This window comes from Malus domestica, chromosome 10, assembly GCF_042453785.1.
Source record: "Malus domestica chromosome 10, GDT2T_hap1".
Classification (NCBI taxonomy): Eukaryota; Viridiplantae; Streptophyta; class Magnoliopsida; order Rosales; family Rosaceae; genus Malus; species Malus domestica.
The window spans coordinates 11,159,184-11,181,154 of NC_091670.1; the positions used below are offsets into that span (position 1 = coordinate 11,159,184).

At 40.8% G+C, this 21,971-nt stretch overlaps 1 protein-coding gene across 1 annotated transcript; it reads right to left on the reverse strand.

Moving 5' to 3' along the window:
- Nucleotides 1-11,896: 11,896 nt before the first annotated feature.
- SOT2 (polyol transporter 5-like) lies at nt 11,897-14,721 on the reverse strand. The gene is given in 3 exon segments (NM_001294109.1): nt 11,897-13,178; nt 13,982-14,328; nt 14,586-14,721. Coding segments are annotated over 3 exon segments (1,446 nt in total). The 5' UTR covers nt 14,611-14,721; the 3' UTR covers nt 11,897-12,104.
- Nucleotides 14,722-21,971: the final 7,250 nt, after the last annotated feature.

A 21,971-nucleotide genomic window follows, 5' to 3' on the forward strand; every position in this document is an offset into this window, starting at 1 on the left:
AACCACCACTTACTCTTCACTACATACTGCCTTGTTGCTTCGATCCCGAAGTTGTTTGCCCTATCAAAGATCCTAGCATGCAGCTTGCTTCTTTGGAGATCATTATGTGTGTGTGTGTGTATAATATATATATATATAATTGCACAGCAACTGCATTGCTTGTTGCTCTACCGTCACTTCACCGCCCGTTGCACTGCCTACCGTTCTTGTTGCACCGCCCTCGCTGTACTGCCGTTCCTGCTGCATTGCCATCGGTGGAGATTGGGGGAGAGGGAAAGCCAACAAACTTCTTTTGTGAAGCCCTTACTTTATAAGGCTTATTTTCTTTAAGTGGAGGACGACTTCGATCTTTTGGGCTATATATATAATGTGTCTATTTTTATACATAATGTGTGTACCTCACTAATGGATTTCTTTGTTGTAATGCTAGGAATCTTTTATTTTGAGAAGGCTAAGCATTAAGCCGGGATCCTCACAAAGCTTTCAGAGACGTGATAGTTGGTGGCGGAGTGAGCAAGATGTGAGTGTACTTGTGCTTTTTGCTGCCTAGTGCTTGTGCAAGATACTGCTATGTAGTGCATTTTGATCACAGTTTTCCCTCAGTGGTGCGCTGCCATGTGGTGTTGTGCAAGAGACTGCAGTGGGGCTTCATTGTGTTATGCCTTTTGGTCACAGTTTTCCCTTGGTGGTCACGTCGTCGTGCAGTGCAAGAAACTACTTGTGTAATCGTTGCGGGGTTGCATAGTGCGATTACGTAGCATTTTAGTTTTCTTTGCCACTATAGCATGCCTTGAAAGAACCGTTCTGTAGCTACCCTCTTTGCCGTGTACATTGACCTTGCTGCTTGTTGTGGGCTTTTTACCGCTGCTGCTTGTTGCATCGCGTCACTTTTTACAGTGTGGTGTTGTGCAAAAGATTGAAACGGGGTTTCACTGTGTAGTGCCTTTTAGTCATAGTTTTCTGTGCAAAATACTGCAGCGAGGTTTCGTTGTATAGTACCTTTTGGTCATAGTTTTCCCTCGGCGGTGACGTTGCCGTGCACATTGACCTTGCTGCTTGCTGTGAGCTTTTTGCAGCTGCTGCTTAGAGGTTGTTGCTGTCTTCCATGTTATGGAGCACGACGTGGTATGTGATGAAGTGGAAGGGAAGATGGAAGCATCACGACTTCAAGGTGTTCTCTCGGAGCAGGAAGGTACACTTTCTCAACATCAAGAGAAGATGTCACGCATAGAGCAAGAGAAAGGCATGGCTATGGAGTTGTCTATCTTGTCTTCTGCCAATGTGGAGACCTTGAAAATTCTAAAAGGCCTGCTTGAGGATCATTGCCATAGTTTTAGGGACATAGCTCTTAAGTAATGTCTTCCCTTCTTTGCTTTTTTTGCTCACTTTTGTAATAAGGCTTTGTAGCCAAACCCTTCCTTTTTTTTTTTTTTTTTTTAAAGAAATAAAGTACTCACATTTTGAATTTTCTCTCTATTCTTCAAAGTGTTTGTCTTTTTTTTTTTTTTGTTGATGGCATGACTGTACTTGAAGTTTTGAAGTTTCAAGTTTCCTAAGTACCCTCGATTAAGAAGGGATCAAGTCATGACATAGTTTAAATGAGCGAGGGATTGCTTTTGACCATTTTGACGATGATTTTGCCGTACACAGTTTATGCTCTTGCGGGCTAGGAGCATGGTGCGTTTGTTTTAGGGGTAGTAGCACTTCAAGAATTTACCATTGATGGGGCCAATCTTCAAGCCGTCTTCCGCCATGATTAAGTAGGCGTCGTTGGTGTAGACTTCTTGTATTACTTAAGGTCCATCCCACTTTGATGTAAACTTGCTTTTTGTTTTGTGAGTTATGATAATAAGCCTACACAATGCAAGGACGAGATCTCCCACTTGAAAAGAACGAGCGTGAACTTTCTTGTTGAAAGCCTTGGAGAGTCTTGCTTGATAACACCTTAAGTGCAGCTGAGCTTCGAGCCTTCTCTCATCTAGCGCTTCCAGCTCTTGAAGATGCAACTTTGCATTCTCTTCATCAGTCAAGCCTTCTTGTATAGCCATCCTTAGTGAGGGATTTGACTTTCGAGCAGTAGAACAGCTTCCACACCATATACGAGAGAATAAGACATAGCTTGGATAGAAGTTCTATGTGTCGTCCTATATCCCTAAAGTGCTTCGGTTAATCTTTCGTGCCAGTCTCTCTTTGTTCGACCGATCACCTACTTCAGGACGTTGCATAGAGTTTTGTTGAATGCTTCCGCGAGGCCATTTATTTCTCGCAGAGCTCATCCATGAGTCGGTTGGAGAACTGTTTTCCATTGTCAGTGATGATGTAGTGAGGCATACCATATCGGTGGATGATATGCTCCTTGTTGAAATGGACGACATTTTCCTTCTTAACTTCCCTTAAGGGTATTGGTCATACGACATCTAATCCACATACATTGAATGGCCATAAAGCAACTATAAGATGTAATGGTTCAGGAGGTTGATGTATGAAGTTGACGTGGAATTGGCAGGCTTGGCACCTTTTGGCATGTTCCAGGCAATCCTTCACCATGCTCGGCCAGTAGTAACCCATTCTCTTGAGCTGCAAGTGTAGTTTTGGTCCAAACTGATGTGCTCCGCATACACATGAGTGTGCTTCTTCCATGGCTTGATTGGCTTCTTTCTCACCTAGGCATCTCAGAAGTACTCCTTCAAAAGAGTGGCGGTAAAGTGTTCCTTTGTAGTAGAAGAAGCGAGGTGCTCATCAACGTATTTCAGAGCGGTGTCTAGGGTCATCTAGAAGCCTTCCATGCTTCAAGTAGTCAATCAACGGTAGTCTCCACTCTTCAGCGTCGATCGGAAGGACTGAGATAACGTTATTATCATCTAGTAGCATTTCGGTGACAAGCGGGATCACCCATCTTTGGCAAATTGGCACGTTTTTAGCTTCATCTTTAACTAGCACGTCTGCAGGTTCGTAGTGTCATACTCGAGGCTAGGCTGGCAAGAGCATCTGCCATTTGATTTTCTTTTCTTGGCACATGTTCTAGTGTCACGACCTCAAACTTTTGTAGTAGTTGAGTTGCTAGCCGGAAGTATAGGACGAGATCATCTTTCCTCACCTCATATTCAGTTAAGAGTTAATTAATTATGAGCTTGGAGTCACCATAGACTTCAATGGCTGTGATTTCCATGTTGATTGCCATTTGGAGCCTGATGATCAGTGCTTGGTACTCAGCGACGTTGTTAGAGTAAAATTCGCTTAGTTGGAAGGAATAAGGTAGTATTTGCCTTTGTGGCGACATGAATACTACTCATGCCCTCACTCCGTCTGCTGATGCGAATCCGTCTAAGAACATCGTCCATGTCGGGAAGATGTCAATGTAGAACACCTCCTCGTCAGGCAAGTCGTCTGAGATTTTCCAATCAGCTGGGATTGGGTGATCGACAAGGTAGTCTATTTACGCTTGTCCCTTAACGGTTTTAGTTGGGACGTAGATGATCTCATACTGATTAAGAAGCAACGCCCATTTAGCGAGTTGCCCTATCAAGAGTAGTTTGGACATGACGTATTTGACCGAGTCAGCTTTAGTAACCAAATGGATGATGTAAACATGCATGTAATGCCTGAGCTTCTGGATGGTGAACACCAAGGCAAGGCACATCTTTTCCATTTGGGAGTAGTTTAACTAAACTCCGGTGAGAGTTCGACTGAGGTAGTAAAACGCTTCTTCTTTTTAGGATTCATTTTCTTGTGCCAAAAGTACTCCAACTGAACTTTCCTGAGCAGCGATGTACAATATAAGCGGCTTCCTGGGCAAAGGCGCCCCCAGGACAGGTGGACTTGATAAATATTTTTTTATGTTTTCAAAAGCATTGTGGCATTCTTCATCCCATACGACCAGAACATCATTCTTCATGAGTCGGCTGAACGATTGACAATGCTCTGGAAGGTTGGAGATGAAGCATCTGATGAAAGCTAGCCGTCCTTGTAGACTTTTCAGCTCATGCAGGTTTCTTAGCTCAGGCATGCTTTGAATGGCCTTGATCTTTGATTGGTCTACTTCAATGCCACGATGCTTAACAATGAAGCCGAGGAACTTTCCAGAGGTGACGCCAAATGCACACTTTCATGGGTTCATCTTGAGGTTGTATTTTTGCAGCGTTTTGAACACTATTTGCAAGTCCTTCAAGTGATCTGATCTTTTCTTTGTTTTGACCACTACATCATCTACATAACATTCTACATTTCTATGTAGAATGTCATTGAAGATTTTCTTCATTATGTGTTGATATGTAGCTCCAGCATTCTTCAGACCAAAGGGCATCACCTTGTAGCAGTAGATACCTTTTGGAGTGCGGAATGCTGTTAGATCATTGTCTTCGAGAGCCATGTGAATTTGATTGTATCCAGAAGAGTCGTCTATGAATAAAAATGCCTCATGGCTAGTGGTTGCGTTCACCATGATTTCGATGATTGGCAAGAGGAAGTCGTCATTCGGGCAAGCATTGTTAAGGTCTTGGAAGTTTAGAGAAACACATATTTGTCTAGATTTCATAAGGACAATGACGATGGTAGAGATCCACTTGGGGTATTGCACCTCTCGAATGAAGCTTGCTTCGATTAGCTTGTCAATCTCGGCCTCAATTTGTGGGATGAGCTTAAATTGATAGCGTCTTTGAGTTTGCTTTATCGGTCGCGTTCCAGGCTTGACTACCAGATCATGCATAGCGATGATAGGGTCAAGGTCGGGCATTTCTTTATAGGTCCAAGCAAAGACGTCTTTGTACTCTAATAACAGCTGGTAATACTCATCTATCTCGTCTGCACTTAATAGTGCACTTACGAAGATAGGTTTTGGTTCCTTAATTGTGCCTCAGTTGAGTTCCTTAAGATCATCAACTGTGACTTGCCCCCCATTTTTTAGCTGTGGTAGCGCAGCAGTGACATCTTCCTCGGGGATTTCGTCTTCTTTGCCTTCTTGGATTGTGATATGGAAGACATCTTGGACCTTCTCTTCAGTGATGTCCTCTCGAGCTTGTTGGCAAAAAGATTTTCTGGTGTGGATGATGACGCGCCTTCTTACTTTCAATGGTTCATTTATGTCAATCTCCAAGATTGCTTGGCGCATCATCCTTGAAGGAATCAAGCTCCGAGCATCGCCTTTTTTTGCTAGCTCGTTGAGCTTTTCTTCCTTTGGCGTTGTCTCTCTCTATCTTGTTCAATGCTTACGATAATGTGTTGAGTGCTAGCGTTTTTCACTTTACTTGAAATCATCACGGGTGCATTTGGTTTGAAGCCAAGTCCAGCTTTGTTGTTGTCAACTCCGTAACCATGTTTTTTCAATTTCTTTTGAGTTTTGGTAAGGTAACATTCTTTGTCGTTCACAGTGTTTGAAACCTTCTTTGCAGGATTGGAAGAGGAAATGAAGTCGTACCCAGCCTTCGAAATGAGTTTGTAAACGTTTGGATTAAAACCTTATTTGGTCATCTTGGTTGGAGGACAACTTGGTTCCACCCTCTTTGGCAGAGTTTTTACGAAGCCTAGTGGTAGTCTTGCAACCTTAGCGTCGCCTAGCTGTGTTAGAGGTAAAACTACCTTTGTCTTGAGCGACTTCACATTATCCTTGTGCCACTGTGTGTCGGTTTTGCTTGCTTCAATTTCGAACGAAGATTGACCATTCTTTCTTCTCGACATCGGGATGTATCGAAAAACGATGTGTTCGGTCCTTTTGAGGGCGTCCTGTTCCCTTTGGTTGTTACAGGTTTAGCAGGTTCATCATCATTTTTGCTTGAAGATAGAACGTGTCACATCTCGACCCGATCCCCCACCACAACCCAAGCTCGACTCCACCGTAGCACGATATTGTCCGCTTTGGGCCTCGACCACGCCCTCACGATTTTGTTTCTGGGAACTCACGCGAGTAGAAGTTCTCAGTGGGTTATCCATCTTAGCAATGCTCTAGCCCATTCTCGCTTAACTTCGGAGTTCCTAAGAAATTCGAAGCCAGTGAGTTCCCAAAAGGCCTCATGCTAGGTAGAGATGGAAATATACATATAAGGCTTATAGGATCCTCACCCCTGGGTGATGTGGGATCTTCCAATCCACCCCTCTTAGGGGCCCGACGTCCTCATCAGGCACACTTCCGATGAAGGATTGGCTCTGATACCAAATTGTCATATCCCAGCCCGAGCCCCAATCACATCCCGGGCTCGACTCCACCATAGCACAATATTGTCTGCTTTGGGCCCCGACCACGCCCTCACAGTTTTGTTTCTGGGAACTCATGCAAGCAGAACTTCCCAGTAGGTCACCCATCTTGGGAATGCTCTGGCCCATTCTCACTTAACTTTGGAGTTCCTAAGGAATTTGAAGCTAGTGAGTTCCCAAAAAGCCTCGTGCTAGGTAAAGATGGGAATATACATATAAGGCTTATAGGATCCTCACCCCTGGGCAATGTGGGATCTTACAGCACGGCTTCTCCTTCTTGCTTCTTGGGCAGGGCTTGCCATTCCTGGTTTTTAGGAGTTGCTTTGCCCATGGATTTAATCTCTTTTGGAAGCGCTTCGGGCACCATGTTTTCCTCCATGTAGAACTTGGCGTCTGCGAAGTGTGATTCGGCTTCGGTGAATGGCTTGGTATCGCTTTAGATCACCTTCGGTCTTCCTCGGTAGAATTTTAAGCACTGGTAAAGGGTGGATGGCATTACTCCATTCTCGTGGATCCAAGGCCTTCATAAGAGCAAGCTGTAGGAGGTTCTTGCATCAATCACGTGCAATCTTGTGCTTGATTTAAGTTCACCAATGGTCATCTCCACTCGGATCATGCCTATCGCTCTTTGTCCTTCTTGATTAAAACCTTGGATTTGTAAATGGCTTAGGGATAGTTCATCTATCATGATGCCAATTGTGGTCATTGTTGACTTTGGCATGATGTTTATGTCTGATCTACCATCCACAAGCATCTGGTTAACTTTATGCTCCCTTACGTACCTAGAGACGAAGAGATGATGGTTGTGAAGCTTGGATCCTAGCAGCAAGTCTTCGTTGGTGAAGTGGATTGCGTTCTGGGCAGCACAACACATGGCATACTCATGTGGTTGAAGTTTTAAGCCTTCGTCTTTGCTTTCTTGCACTTCGTGGTCGTCGGGACTTTCCAAGACCGCTGCTAGTGCTCTTTGCATCTTCTTTGGCAATCGTAGTGCTTCCTCGATTCTAAAGTGTGTTGGCAAACCTTCTTTGGGTGTGAGGGTCTTTTCTTCCTTAGTGGCGATAGCTTTTCGTTTTAAGGGCTATTCCATCTCTACTTCAGCCATGTGATAGGCGACGGGAGTGCATTGATGGAAGAACTCCTTCGGGAAATACTCGTGCAAGGAGATGGGAATGCGTGGCTCTTGCTTTATAGGTTCCCCACTGTATGTTGGCTTAACAGCTCTTACGTTTCCTTTGGGCTTCATGTTGTTGTGGCGAATGTGATTTCCTCCTTGTTTCACCTTTGGCTGTGTAACTTGTGGTTTTGGCTTCCTTGTCTTTTTGTAAGTCACTAATGTCCATCCTTCTTCATCGTCGGTAAGTGCATTTTGGTCACTTGCCCCCAGTGATGGTTATGCAAAAGGTGTCGTGTGGCTTAAGCATTGACGGGAGTGGTCATGTATCATTTGGAAGGGAACGGGATCGAATGATCCAAACACAATGATGAACTCTTTAAGGATGAAACACTTGCCAACGGGATGACTTACGATATGATGGTACTTGTAATACCTGGGATCGTTAACTCGATTCATCTCTTCAGGGTGCTTGCATTCCTATAACTTAATCACCTTATTTTCCAGCAAGTCGTCTAACATTGCAACCATATCTGAGTCAGGAAAAGGGTACATCTTTTGCTCCAGCTCCCTCGAGGTTTTTTTTGTACCTATCTTGGGTGCAAAAAGGCTCATCTCTCTTATCTCCTTCATTTTGTTCTTCAAGAAGATCTTAACAGGCGCAGATGAGGTTTTAATGGCAGTAATGTTAATAGTAAAAGCTTCCTTAGAGGGCTTATTCCCATGATTGTCCACCTTCGAAGCAAATACCTTATCCTTCTTGAAGTCAGAGATTAGCTCCTTTTTTCCATAATGGGCGATGCTCAACTCCATGTCTTGGGTGCGGGTGGCTAACTCTTCGAAGGTTTGTGGTTTGATGCCTTAAAGGATGTAGTGTAACCTCCATTGCACACCTTGGACGCACATCTCGATCGAGGAGATCTCTGAGAGCCTGTTATTCTAGTCGAGGCTTAGAGTGCGCCATTGGTTGATGTAGTCCACGACAGGCTCGTCCTTCCATTGCTTTGTGCTTGTCAGCTCCAGCATGCTTACAGTGCGGCAGGTATTGTAGAAACGATTGAGGAATTCCCGCTCCAATTGCTCCCAGCTGTTGATGGATTTAGGATCTAAGTCCGTGTACCAGTCGAATGCATTCCCTTTGAGGGAGCGAACAAACTGCTTCGCGAGGTAATCTCCTTCCGTCCCCGCATTGTTGCAAGTTTCAACAAAATGGGCGACGTGCTGCTTTGGGTTTCCCTTTCCATCAAACTGCGTGAACTTTGGTGGTTGATAACCCTTTGGCGTCTTCAGGACATCAATCTTCTTAGAGTAGGGCTTTGAGTACAACACGGAGGTATGTGAGCCCCCTTCGTACTGCGTCTTGATAGTGCTGGCAATCATCTCCGGCAACTACTAGATAGAGAGAGATCCCATGAGCGCCGTTGCTTGGTCTGGCTCCAGCTTCTCTTCCACTTCTCCACCGGAGGCTCCTCTTCTTCGTCGGCTCCTTTCTTTAGTGGATCAACCTTTAGGTCGACTTCCACGTCTTACTACGCCTCTAGTTGGTTGGCCACACCAGAGAGCAGAGACTTGTAATACTTCTTCGGACTTTCCTCCCTTAGCGCACTTAGCGAGGACAGGGTGATCACGGGCTCGCGCCTTTGATGCTTCCCTTTCTTCTTCAACAACACCAACTTTGGAGTGGCATGTTGAAGAGTAGCAATCATCTTCGCCTTGCTCAGGGTTGTGACACCAGTGAATTCCCCACTTGAGGCAGGAGTGTTCAGGCTCATTCCCTTGGTTTCAAGGACGGCTTTTCCCTTCTTTGATGCCATTGATTTTGAGGTGTGGTTTGGATTTCTTGAACGGAGAAAGAGATGAGAGGTAAATATGGTCTCACTGGGCGTGCCAAATTTGTAAACACGAATAAACCTATGATGAATGGAACAAGAACTCGTGTACAAAATAATATTTTGTATTAATTTTGGGGTTACAATCTCTTTTACAATTTGATCCTCTGATTCTATCTTCGTAAGGTGTAGATATATGGATAGGATGTTGATCCAAAAGGTCGTCGGGGCTTGGTCTAGGGATGAACAGTGGTATGGATTTGTTGATGTTGTTGATCCAAAGGGTCGTCAGGGCTTGATCTTAGGATGAATGGATCTTCAAAAGCTTTCGGGGCTTGATCTTGGTGAACAGTTGTGAACGAATCTTCACGGGCCTTTGGGCTTGATCTTGATGAACGAGGATGAACGAATCTTTAAGAGCCTTTGGGCTTGATCTTGATGAACGAGGATGGACGGATCTTCAAGGGCCTTCGAGGCTTGATCTTAATGAACGATGAATGGATCTTCAAGGGCCTTTTGGCTTGATCTTGATGAACAAGGAACGGATCTTCAAGGGCCTTTGGGCTTGATCTTGATAAACGAGGATGAACGGATCTTCAAAGGCCTTCGATGCTTGATCTTGATGAACAGCTGTGTGGATTTCTTCAAGGATTTGACGAAGAACGAAGAGAGCTTTCTTGATCCTTCAAGATTCTTGGGGAATTTTGGGAGGTTGGATGCTTGAAAGCTTTAGAGTTTCTGTTTGGACCCGATTTTACATCATCGGCCCAAGTAATCAAGGCCGTTGAGTAAACATAGCTCCTGACTGTTGGATCAAGAAATAAAGGTCATTATTAAAAGATAATTATTTTTAAAGTTATGATTTTTATCATAATTATCTTTTAATAATGATTTATTATGAGATATATATCTTGAAGTATGACAGCACAACAGGCGTGTGAATATGTGGATGGGATTGGATTTAATTGACAGCCATCAAGATGCATGCATGGATGAGTTTAAATTATAGGAAACCTAGGTAGACTAGGGTGCTTTTTACTTGGTGATGGATGTGGCAGACTTGCCGTGGGAATGACTAATAGATATATATATATATATATATATATATATATATATATATATATATATATATATATTAATTGGTTGCCGTACATTTTGGCAGTCTGCATGCCATGGGAAAGGTGCAATATATATATATTTAATTGGTGGTTGTTTAGGTAAAGGTTATCCAAGTCACGTCAGGAATTTGGAACAGGACTCTACTCGAGAGTCAGGCCGTGCCAAGCAAGTACATCAGCCTATAAATACAGAGGCAGTGCATCATTCAAGAGACCCCTGCAAATCAATACAAAATTGCCCTGCACAAACTCTCAACAACTTGAGATCTTTTTCCTTTTTCTTTTTCGCTGACACATCTTCCGTTGGCATCAACAGCACTGTGGAAGCAACCGGTAATACCTTAAGTCGGCATAGATAGCTCTGTCACCGTAGAATTAGTCGTTCTCGCAGTATCTTCCGTTGGCATCAACAGCACTGTGGCGAGAGCGGTTGATTACCTATCCAAGTCTCGGTCGAGAAGGGTTTCTAAATCCTTATTGGTCGAGGTCATCTCATTAGCCTTCTCGGCGAAGTGAGGTGTTACAGTTATTACATTCGGCACATTGAAAGCCGAATTTGATATTGAACTTCGTAAGAATAGTAACCTTGTCTTCAGGTTCGAGAGCCCAAGAGGCCGAGACGTGTTCCTTTCTCGGCCGCAATCGCAAGACGCAGAAGTCAGCCGCGCACCCAACGCAACATCAACAAAATTTACTCCTCTGTCGAGCTCGGCCGACGAGTTGGCACGCCCCGCAATCACCGAAGGACGTAGTTAGCCTTTAGATTACTCGGCCTGCGTGCCACGTAGGCTTTGTAGTTTCTAGGGTCAACAGTTTCATAGCTTCAAGGATTTGGGGAATTCTCTTCCAATTTGGGAGAAGAGAAATGTATATGTGAATTCGTCCCCTGAAATGAATGAAATTGGCTTCTATTTATAGAAATTTTCAAGGCCTAATTTTGAATATCATATTTAGATGAAATAAATCATTTCTGCCAAGTGTTGACATGTGTCCTACTTGATGACTTATACGATTTTTTCGATTTTTCGTTGACTCACACGCTAAGTGTAAAATTTATGTAACACATGAAAAGTGAAATTTTAATGCATTGGTCAACATTTATTTCACCAAAATTTCGATGTCTACATTGACAAACAAAAAGAAAAGTCCTCATAGCGATTAGTGATTCTGTAATTAAGTTTTGCTTTCTTTCAAAAAAAAAAGGAAAAAAAACAGTGAGACACCTTTGGTTAAAGGTTTAGGATTGAGGAAAGAGGAATTGGAAGATGAAGGAGAAAGGCAATCAAATCCAAACAGAAAATAACCTAAAAGTGCAAATATTAATCTTGTTCTCAAGAAATGTATGTTAGACAAGAAACAATATCACGTCAGAATATATGCATACGCATACATATATGTAAATGTATGGGTAATACTAGGGAGACTAAATTTGAAGACAAAATTTGTAAACTAAATGATGTGCCACTAATAGAATGGGCACGTTTATCAACGCTTAAGTAATAATCCAATCATCAACTTCCATGTCATTTAGTTTACAAAATTTCGTTTACAAATTTAGTCTCCCTAGCATTATCCATGTGTATGTATGTGTGTGTGTTGGTCGTTTGAGCTAGCGTTCGTAAGCTATTTTCAATGGCAAGGGAATCAAATTGAAGATCAAACTTGTATAAACATATATGACAACATAATTTCTTCTTTACACACAAGTTCTTCCAACTTGAAAGGGAAGATAAGATGTAATTGGCAACAGTTACACATATATAAGTGAAATATCCTATGACGTTTCGAAAGAAAGAAATTCTTATCAGGAAACAAGTGCATCAAACACCGATTATTTAAGCATTCGCCATTTTATGCCTAGTGGACTTGACCCTTGTCGTCGCCATCAACTTGCTTAGCTTTCTGAAGCAAGGCATTTGCTTCTCTCCACTTATGGTATTTACCAAACAATACCTCCATATCTTCAAGGGTTCGGCCCTGTGTCTCTGGGTACAACATATAAAAGAAGACCCAACCAACCGCAGCAATTCCCGCGTAAAGAAAGAAGGCTCCCCCAATCGTGATGGCCTTATACAATGAAATAAAAGTCATGGAGATGACCCCACTCGTCACCCTATTTACGGCCACTCCCATACTACACCCTTGCGCGCGCAGCTGCAGTGGGAAGATCTCGGAGCTGTAGACCCATGTAATCGGCCCCAGCCCGATGGAGAAAAACGCAACGTTAAGTAATACCATGGTGATGCACAACACGATGGCCCACATGATCTTTCCGTGCTGTTGATCAACGATCGTAAGGCTTGCACCGAGACAGCTAAGTGAAAATACCATTCCAGCCACGCTAGTCAAAAGCAAAGGACGCCTTCCAAACTTATCAAGGAAAACCGTGGCGACTAAGATGCAAATAGTCTTGACAACTCCAACAGCCACCGTTGCGAGCAGCTTGTGATCGTAGGAGGTGATTCCTGCCTTTTCGAAGATCCTGGGGCTGTACAAAACGACAGAGTCTATACCTGACGATTGTTCAAAGAAGTGGATACCAAGAGCTGCGATTAAAATATGGCGAACGGCTGGTGTGGGATGAAGGAGCAATTCTTTCCACACGCCTTCACCGTGGCTGCGTTTAGATACCTGAACAACGTCGTCGTTGGACTCTTTGGGGATTCCTGCGGCTTCTTTGATGTCATCTAGTCTGAGCTGACACTCTTCTATGGATTCTGAGGTTTTTTGTAGAACTCGCTTGGCGTCTCCAAGTCGCCCTTGCATGACGAGCCAACGAGGTGACTCGGGCATGGCTAAGACACCGACGGCAAGAATAACAGATGGAAATGCGCCGACACCGAGCATGATCCTCCAGTTCAAGTGAATGGGGAGCTTGGAGAAGGCATAGTTGGATACGTACCCCAGTAATATGCCAATATTAACAAACACCTACACATTTGCAAAACAAATCGAATCCATAAATATGAAGCAGATCTTTGAAGAAAAAAGATTCACGTGAAATGTTTGAGGTCTGCACCTTTTTATCTGTCCAACCTCACAGCAAACATAAATTTTACCTTTTAACAGTGTAGTATGATGTTCACAACATAAAATTCAAACTTGTTACAGTAATACTATGTCATTATATTTTATTTACTAACCTGAACATTATTATATGATATTGGAGTGTAAACTTTGATTACTATAGTGTAATCTCACATTTCTTGTAATTCAGACGTTTAATGTTAATTTCAAGTTGCAACACAATTAAACGTGAAGGCAAGGAGCCCAAAAATGAATAATGATTATAATATTCTATGAAGTTTATTAACAATAACTTAATTAGCATTACCCATAAATAAATGTCTACTTGAAAAATACATAATCGTATTGGAATACATAATGCAAAATAGAATGATATATAAATTATGAAGTGTTGGAACATATTGAAAATATTGTGAATAAGCATATAATTAGTATTTATCGAAGAATCCAACAAGTCTCTTATAATTTATTAAAAAAAAATGTAAAATAGAAGTTATCTATTTTTTGTCTATATGAGAGTCGTGACTTATGCGGTCATCTAGGCACATTTTTTTATTTTTTAAACCTCTAGAAATTAATCGTGGCAATGGTCAACAATGCTTAAGTGGGACATTTTAGAACATTGATATATAGTGTTTCCAATGATTTTTTGACAAACGCTTCTGAGACTTTATTATATGATAACATAATATTGTAATGTGACAAACCTCGGGAAAAGATGTGAGGAAGCCACGAAACGAGGCCGGAGAGATCTCGGCAGTGTAGACGGGAGCTATCATAAGAGCGTAGCCAACTCCAACTCCGGCAACAAATCGCCCGAACATGAGGAAGGCGTAGTTAGGGGCAAAGCCCATGAGGAGAGCTCCAATAAAGAAGATTGTTCCGGCAAGTACTATGGTGTACCGGCGTCCAATCCAGTCGGAGGTTCTACCAGCCAAGGCGGAGCCAATAAGGGAGTAGAGGTTCAAAGTACCGTTCATAATTTCGACTTGAACATCACTGATTTTGAGGTTTTCTTTAATGAAGAGTGACGCTCCACTCATTACACCAATATCTGTACATAAAAGTGGAACAAACATGCATTCCATGTGAAGATAACTTTCTTTCAAAGTAGAAAAGTACTAAAAATTTCAAAAGAAAAAAATTACAACTTTAAATTTTCTTCTCTAGTGTTCTTTAAAGTAGAAAAAAAAGGTAAAGCTGTTTTTAAAAGTTTCTCCAAATTAGTCAATAAGCACTCTTCTCGTTTATCTAGCTTGTTTCATAAGATATATGTTTTTAGGGAACTACAGAAGAATATTCGACAATTACCATAACCAAGTAAGATTGAAGTCATTGAAGCCAAAACGCCACAGGCAATGGCAAACTTCTTTGTCTTGGCTTTCTTTGGGGGATCAAAGTCTGCGATACTCGTGTTTTGGGCTTGGCCGGTGATGGTCTTATCTTCAGCTCTCCGGTCAGTCATCTCCATCTTTAATGATAGACGTAGAATAAAATAAATAGAGAGATAGGTAAATAAAGGGGAGAGAGAGAGAGAGCGAGAGAGAGAGAGGGAGAGAGGGGGGGAGAGAGATCAGTTATATTTAGAGAGCAATAGAAAGATCACTTATCATAGAGAGAAACAGAAAGTTACTTATCAAAGAGAGAACTACATATTGCTTGAGCTACAAGTGGAGTTCTGTTTATATAGATTTTATCCATTGGTCGAAATACTGTTGATTGGCAAAACAAACACCACTTTTCATTTGTTACATAGCACGTACTGTGACAGTATACCTGTACTATATAAGTCCATCCTCATTTGTGAGCCGATCCGGGATAGGAATGTGTTATTGTCGAAGAACATAATAATCTGGCCAGTTCTTTACCATCCAATCAGGTCACGACAAGCAAAACGTTATCTTTACCTGGTAAGAATCACGCTACTAATTGATTACATCGAATAAGAATCCACAAAGTAGCAAAATCTGTTGGATAATGAATATGGTTCCCTAATTAAAGCCGTCTACAGAGTTCGCTCACTACACGCCAAAACTATGGTAACAATTGCGTTAACTTCTTTTCATTGGTAATAAATTACCAAAAGTTAACTAAACTAGTACGTGCGATTTGGTTTCGTTCAACTTCCAAAAGTCTTGAGTTAAAACCATGTCAAACTGAAATGTAACTCTCGGTGATTGGTTTGACCTTCAGTGTGCCATATTAAACTATGAACATTATCTAAGAATGGATATAATTTTCCATATCCATTCTTAGGTAATGAGAGAAAATAAAAAATAAGATGAGATAAAATAAATTAATGTCATTTAAAATGAAGACCTACATATGATTGGTTTAGAAAATCGGATGGAAATTGATCTCAAAACCAAATCGCACGCTACAGAGATTGGTTTGGTTTAGTTGTGGATATGTGGTCTACTAGCTAGTTTGAGGTCTAAACCAAAATAACTCCATATGTAAAATCTTATTACTTTGACATGTGGTTTAGGTCCTAAACTGAACCAAATTGTACCGTGCACACCCCTACTCCAAATAGTTTGAAAATCACTTCAAGTTAGTGATTTTATATAATTTTTTTTGGTCAAATGGTAATATTATTAGAAAGAAAAAAGTCAATAGCCACTTACAACATGATTATGTAATAACTAAAACAATTTAACCCAAGAAAACAGGAACAGACAAAGGCGGCCAAGCGAATTAAACAAACAGATGAGAAAGCAGTTCCAATGGTTAATGGAGCCATTTTATAGGACCACTAGTGATTGAGCCATGGCACAGGTCCCTGGTTAATATGAAACTCTAAAGTAACCTGAGTTGATTTTATTTTTCTTTAAGGATTGAGGTCCTAGTCCCTGCATAAAGCGGGAGTCTTGTGCACTGGGTACGACCTTTTTTTTTATTGAGGTCCCAGTCGTAAAGCAAATCATTAAATCTCCATTACGTAGGCCGGCAACATTCTTCATTGGTTCTCCATCGATAGTTCCTCATCTGAGTTTGGACAACTGCAGAAAGGGAATTGATAGTTGAAAGTTTAACTTCAGTTCAATGAAATAAAGTATCGTTGCTATTGGCTTTGGCATCATATATAAAAGCCTGCCCCTTGGTACCAAAGGCCAAGTTTTCACCTTGATGTCGGAAGTTCTCCTTTTGTGAAGAGCACTCTTGTTTGGCCTTTGTGGCTTTATGAAGTCTTTTATTCTTTTAGTACAAAAACGATATTACAACCCTAAATATTAAATTGTGGAAAATGAGGTTTTAAACTTGAGACATAGTGAGTGAAAAAGAAACAGTCTAAGGAGATTTCACCCCACCTATAAGTATCAAGATCAAAGAAATAATAATATTTCCAGTTGTACGTACCATGCCTTTTTTTTATTTGACTTTCAGATCATATTCTTATAACTACGCTTTTGAGGTAGGGTTGGGAGTGGTAGGTTTAATATTCCATATTCTCTCGTAAGATAATAAAAGTAGAAACAAATTGTTACTCTGCTACTACTATGACATTGTGATACCTTCACCTAATAATTTAATGACAAAGATCATTGGTTTCTCACATGCTTTGAAATATTTGCGTATGATTTAGGTAATTTTCTTGTGAATCACGTAATTGACCTTGTGAGAGAAAATATAAACAGATAAGAGAGAAAGTACATTTCGGAAGAAGACTCTAACAGCCCCTTATTCAAAAATAAAATAAAATTCAAGTACATTAATTGTCTCTCTTCTTTGTTTTTATGAATATTGGTTTTTAGATGTGTGTGAGCACATATCAATAGACTTTTGTTTATTTTCATTTTACCCTTATCCAATACAGAATTTTTGTTTGGCATGAAATTTCATTTCCTTTTTGTTTTGATCCCTTAAAAATGAAGCAGTTGTGGTATTAACTTTTTTACTAAGGATAATTTTGGGTTATTAAAATATTTAACAGTGAAGCCTTATCAGACATGCGTTATTTTAGTGATGTTTAGTGGAATATTGGCATTGTCAAAGGAAGAAATGAGTACAAAGATACTTTAGCTGAAATTAAAGAAGAAGAATAGAAAGTTAAAAACAGTAGAGTCGTGCGTATAATTTAAAGGAAATCATCATTAATCGCACCACGCGAAACCCCCACTTCTCCACTTAGTCCCCACGAATTTGAACTCCAACTCTTGATGAACACGACCAAATCAAAAGTAGCTCAATGCCGGCAAAATTTTCTTCTTAAGTGAGGGTTGCAATCATTTTCATGAGGGTGGTATGTCTTAACCTCGAATGCCACTTTTGCTACAGTGATTTAGCGCAGAGTATTGTTGGTCCTACAAATTACACAATTTATGTGGCACACAGACCGAACAACTAAGAAGTTAATTAAGTTTTTTTTATGATTAATTGTTGATGCGGGTTTGCCAATTTTCTACCGAGTTCGGTTGGACGAATATTTCTAAATGTGGTGAATGTGGTGGATCGTGCACCGACTCCTGAATCAAGTGACTTTGGGTGAGGAAGGAACACCCTCATTTTTTAGCACCATGAAGTTTTGGATCTTGTGCACCGGGTTCAACAGCCTTGACTATATTGGTGAGAATATAGGTCCGCTGAATCGGTATCAAATTTTAGGGACAAAGACGCTCAAAGGAAATGAGTGTTTTATTATAAAAGGGGTTGGACAATCTAAATGTCAAATGCTGAACGTGACCTCTTTCCGCGAAGGCTAATAAAGTGACCTCTTTCAGTGAAAGAATCAAAGACACTTCGCTGAATATTCACTTGAGCTTGAGAATCTCGTCGTCTAACCAGGCAATCAAGACTGTTAATCCAAACTAATTCTACAACTCCGGTGTCGTCTAACCAGGTTGTTGTCTTTCCTGGTTGCCTATGGAAAACCTCATCTAACCCGGCAATGGTTGTCTGTTGGCTGCAAACCCAAATCTATGTAACTAGACCGTATTCATGCTGACAGTTAGTAAAACAGTTAGTGTTTTTCTCAAAATGGATTAGAGGGTTTGCTAGAGCATTGACTTGTGTGTTGAGTTCCACCGAAAATGCCATATTTTATAGGCAATTATCTGGTGTTTGTCAAGACTTATCCTAAAATTCAACGGCAATGCATGTTAGCCATGTATTCAGTCAAAACCACGTGAAACCAACATCCTCTTAACGGTACGGCTCTTTAGAACAGTTGCATGCATCAGCCAATTAGAAAGTTTATGCTTTGATGCACCACTGATTCCATATTAACACCACAATTATAAACCGCTTCCAAACAATCCCATCCAACTCAATTTGAGTTATACCAATATGTTTAAATCAAATGTGATTGTATTCAAATATCCTGTCCAAGTAACTGTTAATAAAATATCAAAGATAATTTCAATTATTCGGAAGCTAAATTTATGGTTATCAAAATTATTATAATAAAAAATAATTGAAAATCACCTTAATCTTTCATTCATCTAACAACTTAAAGTATATGGTCCGAGCGTGTGTAAAACTGGGCACCAATCAGTACATACATTTGTGAAAGATGGCAAACTAACCTAACTTCGCCCACTACCAATTGGTGAAAAGCATGATTCCACTAAATCACAACTTTGGTAGGTGTCAAATTCCTGGACACAGTGCATGCTTCTTAGGGCAAAGAACATGTGCTTGCATGCTTTGCTTGCTGTCTAATCAGATGCCCATGATGTTCTTGGGAAAATGTGACTTGATTTATATTCTAGCAGCACCGAATTATTATATCACCATGTGTACAACAATATGTGAATCTATATGGACATAAATGATTTTTCTACATTATCATTCTTTCTGCACATTTAAAAAAAAAAATAAAAACAAAAATATCTAGAAAAACAGAAAAAGAAAAATAGTGTGTGAAAATTATTTTAACAAGTCGTGTAAATTTATTACTAAAGTCTGGGTGGGAAACTTTAGCTTGACATCAAACATAAGTGGTGGTTCTCGCATGAAGCACTTCAAGTGCTTTTATAACTTAAAATCATTTTCTTTAAACGCATTTTCATTCATTTTAAAAGCACTTTCAAACAAGTTATACATAACTTTTTACTAGCACTGTCAGATCCATTAAGGGGCAAGGGGGGTCAGCTGACCCCCCGAACTTCGATGAACGTCCATAGATACCTTAGATGCTGACCCTCCGAACTTCGGTGAATGTCCATGGATACCTTGAGTGTTGCCCTTTAGAAGATTAGAGTTGGCTTCATACTTGCCCTCCAACTGACTTCAGGCCTACCAAAACCTGATGAATGTCCATGAATACCTTGGGTGCTACCACTTGCATACATTAACATGTCTGTAGTATGCATTTTCAGATAACTTTAGGCCTACCAAAACTCGATGAAATGGCAATATACATGCTATTTCTGGTATAAAAAACCATTTCGCGTTGCGCACGCTATTCTTACTGACCCCTCTAATATTATTTCCTAGATTCGCCACTATTTACTAGTAACTGTTGAGGGAGAGAGGAGTGCGGCAAGCAAGAGAGAGAGAGAGAGAGAGAGAGAGAGAAAAAGAGAGTTTGGTGTAATTTTAAGGTGTATATTACCTCACCTCATTGTGCCTCAATTTATCATAGTAGGGAAGGTAAGTTCCTTACCTAATAGGTATTACAACTTAAACATGATACTATGTAAAAAATATAGTAGAATCCCGTAATGATTTCCTAAGATTTACGCAATCACATTCCTAACCTAATTAAGACAACAACAATTCCTTCATTTTTTTTATTTTTTAGTTTTAATTTTCTGTTACATGAGATAAATTATGGTGGGAGAGATGATCTAGATGAGTAAATATATATGGAATGATACACAAATAAAACATCACATAAGTTTAGCTTATGAGGTCGTTGGAACAACAGACGAATGCGAATCTTGTGGGACCATGATTTTCCAAGACTGGAATAAGGCAGACCGGAATACAAGTACCTCAAAAGTTCGATCATGGACTCAACATCTTCGAGCGTAGTTGGATTAACAGAGTAGTGGTGCCACCATCATCCTATTATGGAGCAGTGGGTGAAATCAAAACGCCTTCATCGAGATTGACCATGCTTGTTCTGCAAGATACGAAAACCCGATCCAACACAAAATAAGCCAAATTTTCTATATTGTTTGAGTTCCTATAATCTAGGAATTGGCATGCGCCACAAGTAATCACACTCCCAAGGAAATGCAATATCACTCCTAAATGTCCTCTGGGATTCTCCCGGTTTAATACAAGATTCTATCATAAAAAGGTCTCTCTCTCGACTAGTATAATTACACCATTCTAGGGTTCATCTCTAATAACGCAATTATCGCACTCTAACTCTTTTACCCACTACTTAAGTCTTAATATTGCTTACTAACTTGACCGTCGGAGAGCCTTTGACTGGCACACACACCCATCCTCCAATCTTTGGCTTGCTCATGGTTGTTTTCTCTGTTAATGCACAAAATCAGTGAGGACTTTGGTACAACAGAAATTGTTAAGTTTGTGACCTTCGCTAGATTTCTCCGGTCACTAGTATGGATAAGTATGTAAATGGATAGAGACAGGGAACCAAACACAAGATGTACGTGGTTCACCCAGATTGGCTACATCCACGGAGTAGAGGAATTCTCATTAATTGTGAAAGGTTTACACAAGTACATAAGTTCAAGCTCTCCTTTTGTGAGTACTAGTGAATGATTTAGTACAAATGACATTAGGAAATATTGTGAGAGAATGATCTCTCTTTATAGAAGAGTTTCTAGTTTCTTTCTGACATTAACACGTGTCGTGTTGTGATTGGCTTATGATGTTGACACATGTCGCGCTATGATTGGCTTCTAATGTCGACACATGTCGCGCTGTGATTAGCCTCCTGGTTGGAGGGAAATTCTTCTGGGTCCTTAACGATATAAAGTTGACCGGTGCTCAGTAGTTCCGGGATTGGTCAAGTATGGTACAAACAGTGCTCCCCTAAGTTCCCAAGTGAGGGAAGCTCCTCGGTTGGGGACTTGCCAGATCCAAGCCATTGAGTAATCACGAAACTTCTAAGTACCGAAGTGTGGTATCATTTTCACTTGCCTTATCTACCTCATATGTAGATGTGGCATCTTCTCTGGAAGTACTTTTCCTCCATCCAGGGATGGTATCTTTAACCGATGAAAATGCACAAGGTAATGTATCAATTTCACTTGAAGATTACTTATAGTTTCGGGCTTGGTCAAGTGCGATACAAACCCTATAGTAAGAGTCCCCCAAGTCGCCGAGCTAGGAGATTTGCCGAAGGAGGTAACAGACAAGGTAAGCAATCAGACTTCCAAGCAAGCAACCTGGATCGGAGGTTCAACTTCGGCTTCCAGTTGATTGTTCTCCTTCTCCTTGTGTCGTAAACAGCAACCAGGATAAGGAGAAGCAAATGGAGAAGAGATGATATGAGATATTTTTCCTTTTGAAGTTGTAACTTTCCACAGGCTTATTCTTGAACTGGGCTGGAGGGTTTTCTGGTTTCCTCCAGAGTATAAGGCCGACTCAAGAATTTGAGGGTGAAAACAAGTCCATCAAATCTAGAGTACGTTCGACCTTAATGATATGGGATAGTTTTGCTGTCGACAAAGTAGTGGGTGTGGTATGGCGAGGCTTTGCTTTTTGGAGATGGTGTCAGCGAAAGGTTGTTGAAGCTTCTTGAGTTCTTCGGATAGGGCAGCAATGCTGGGT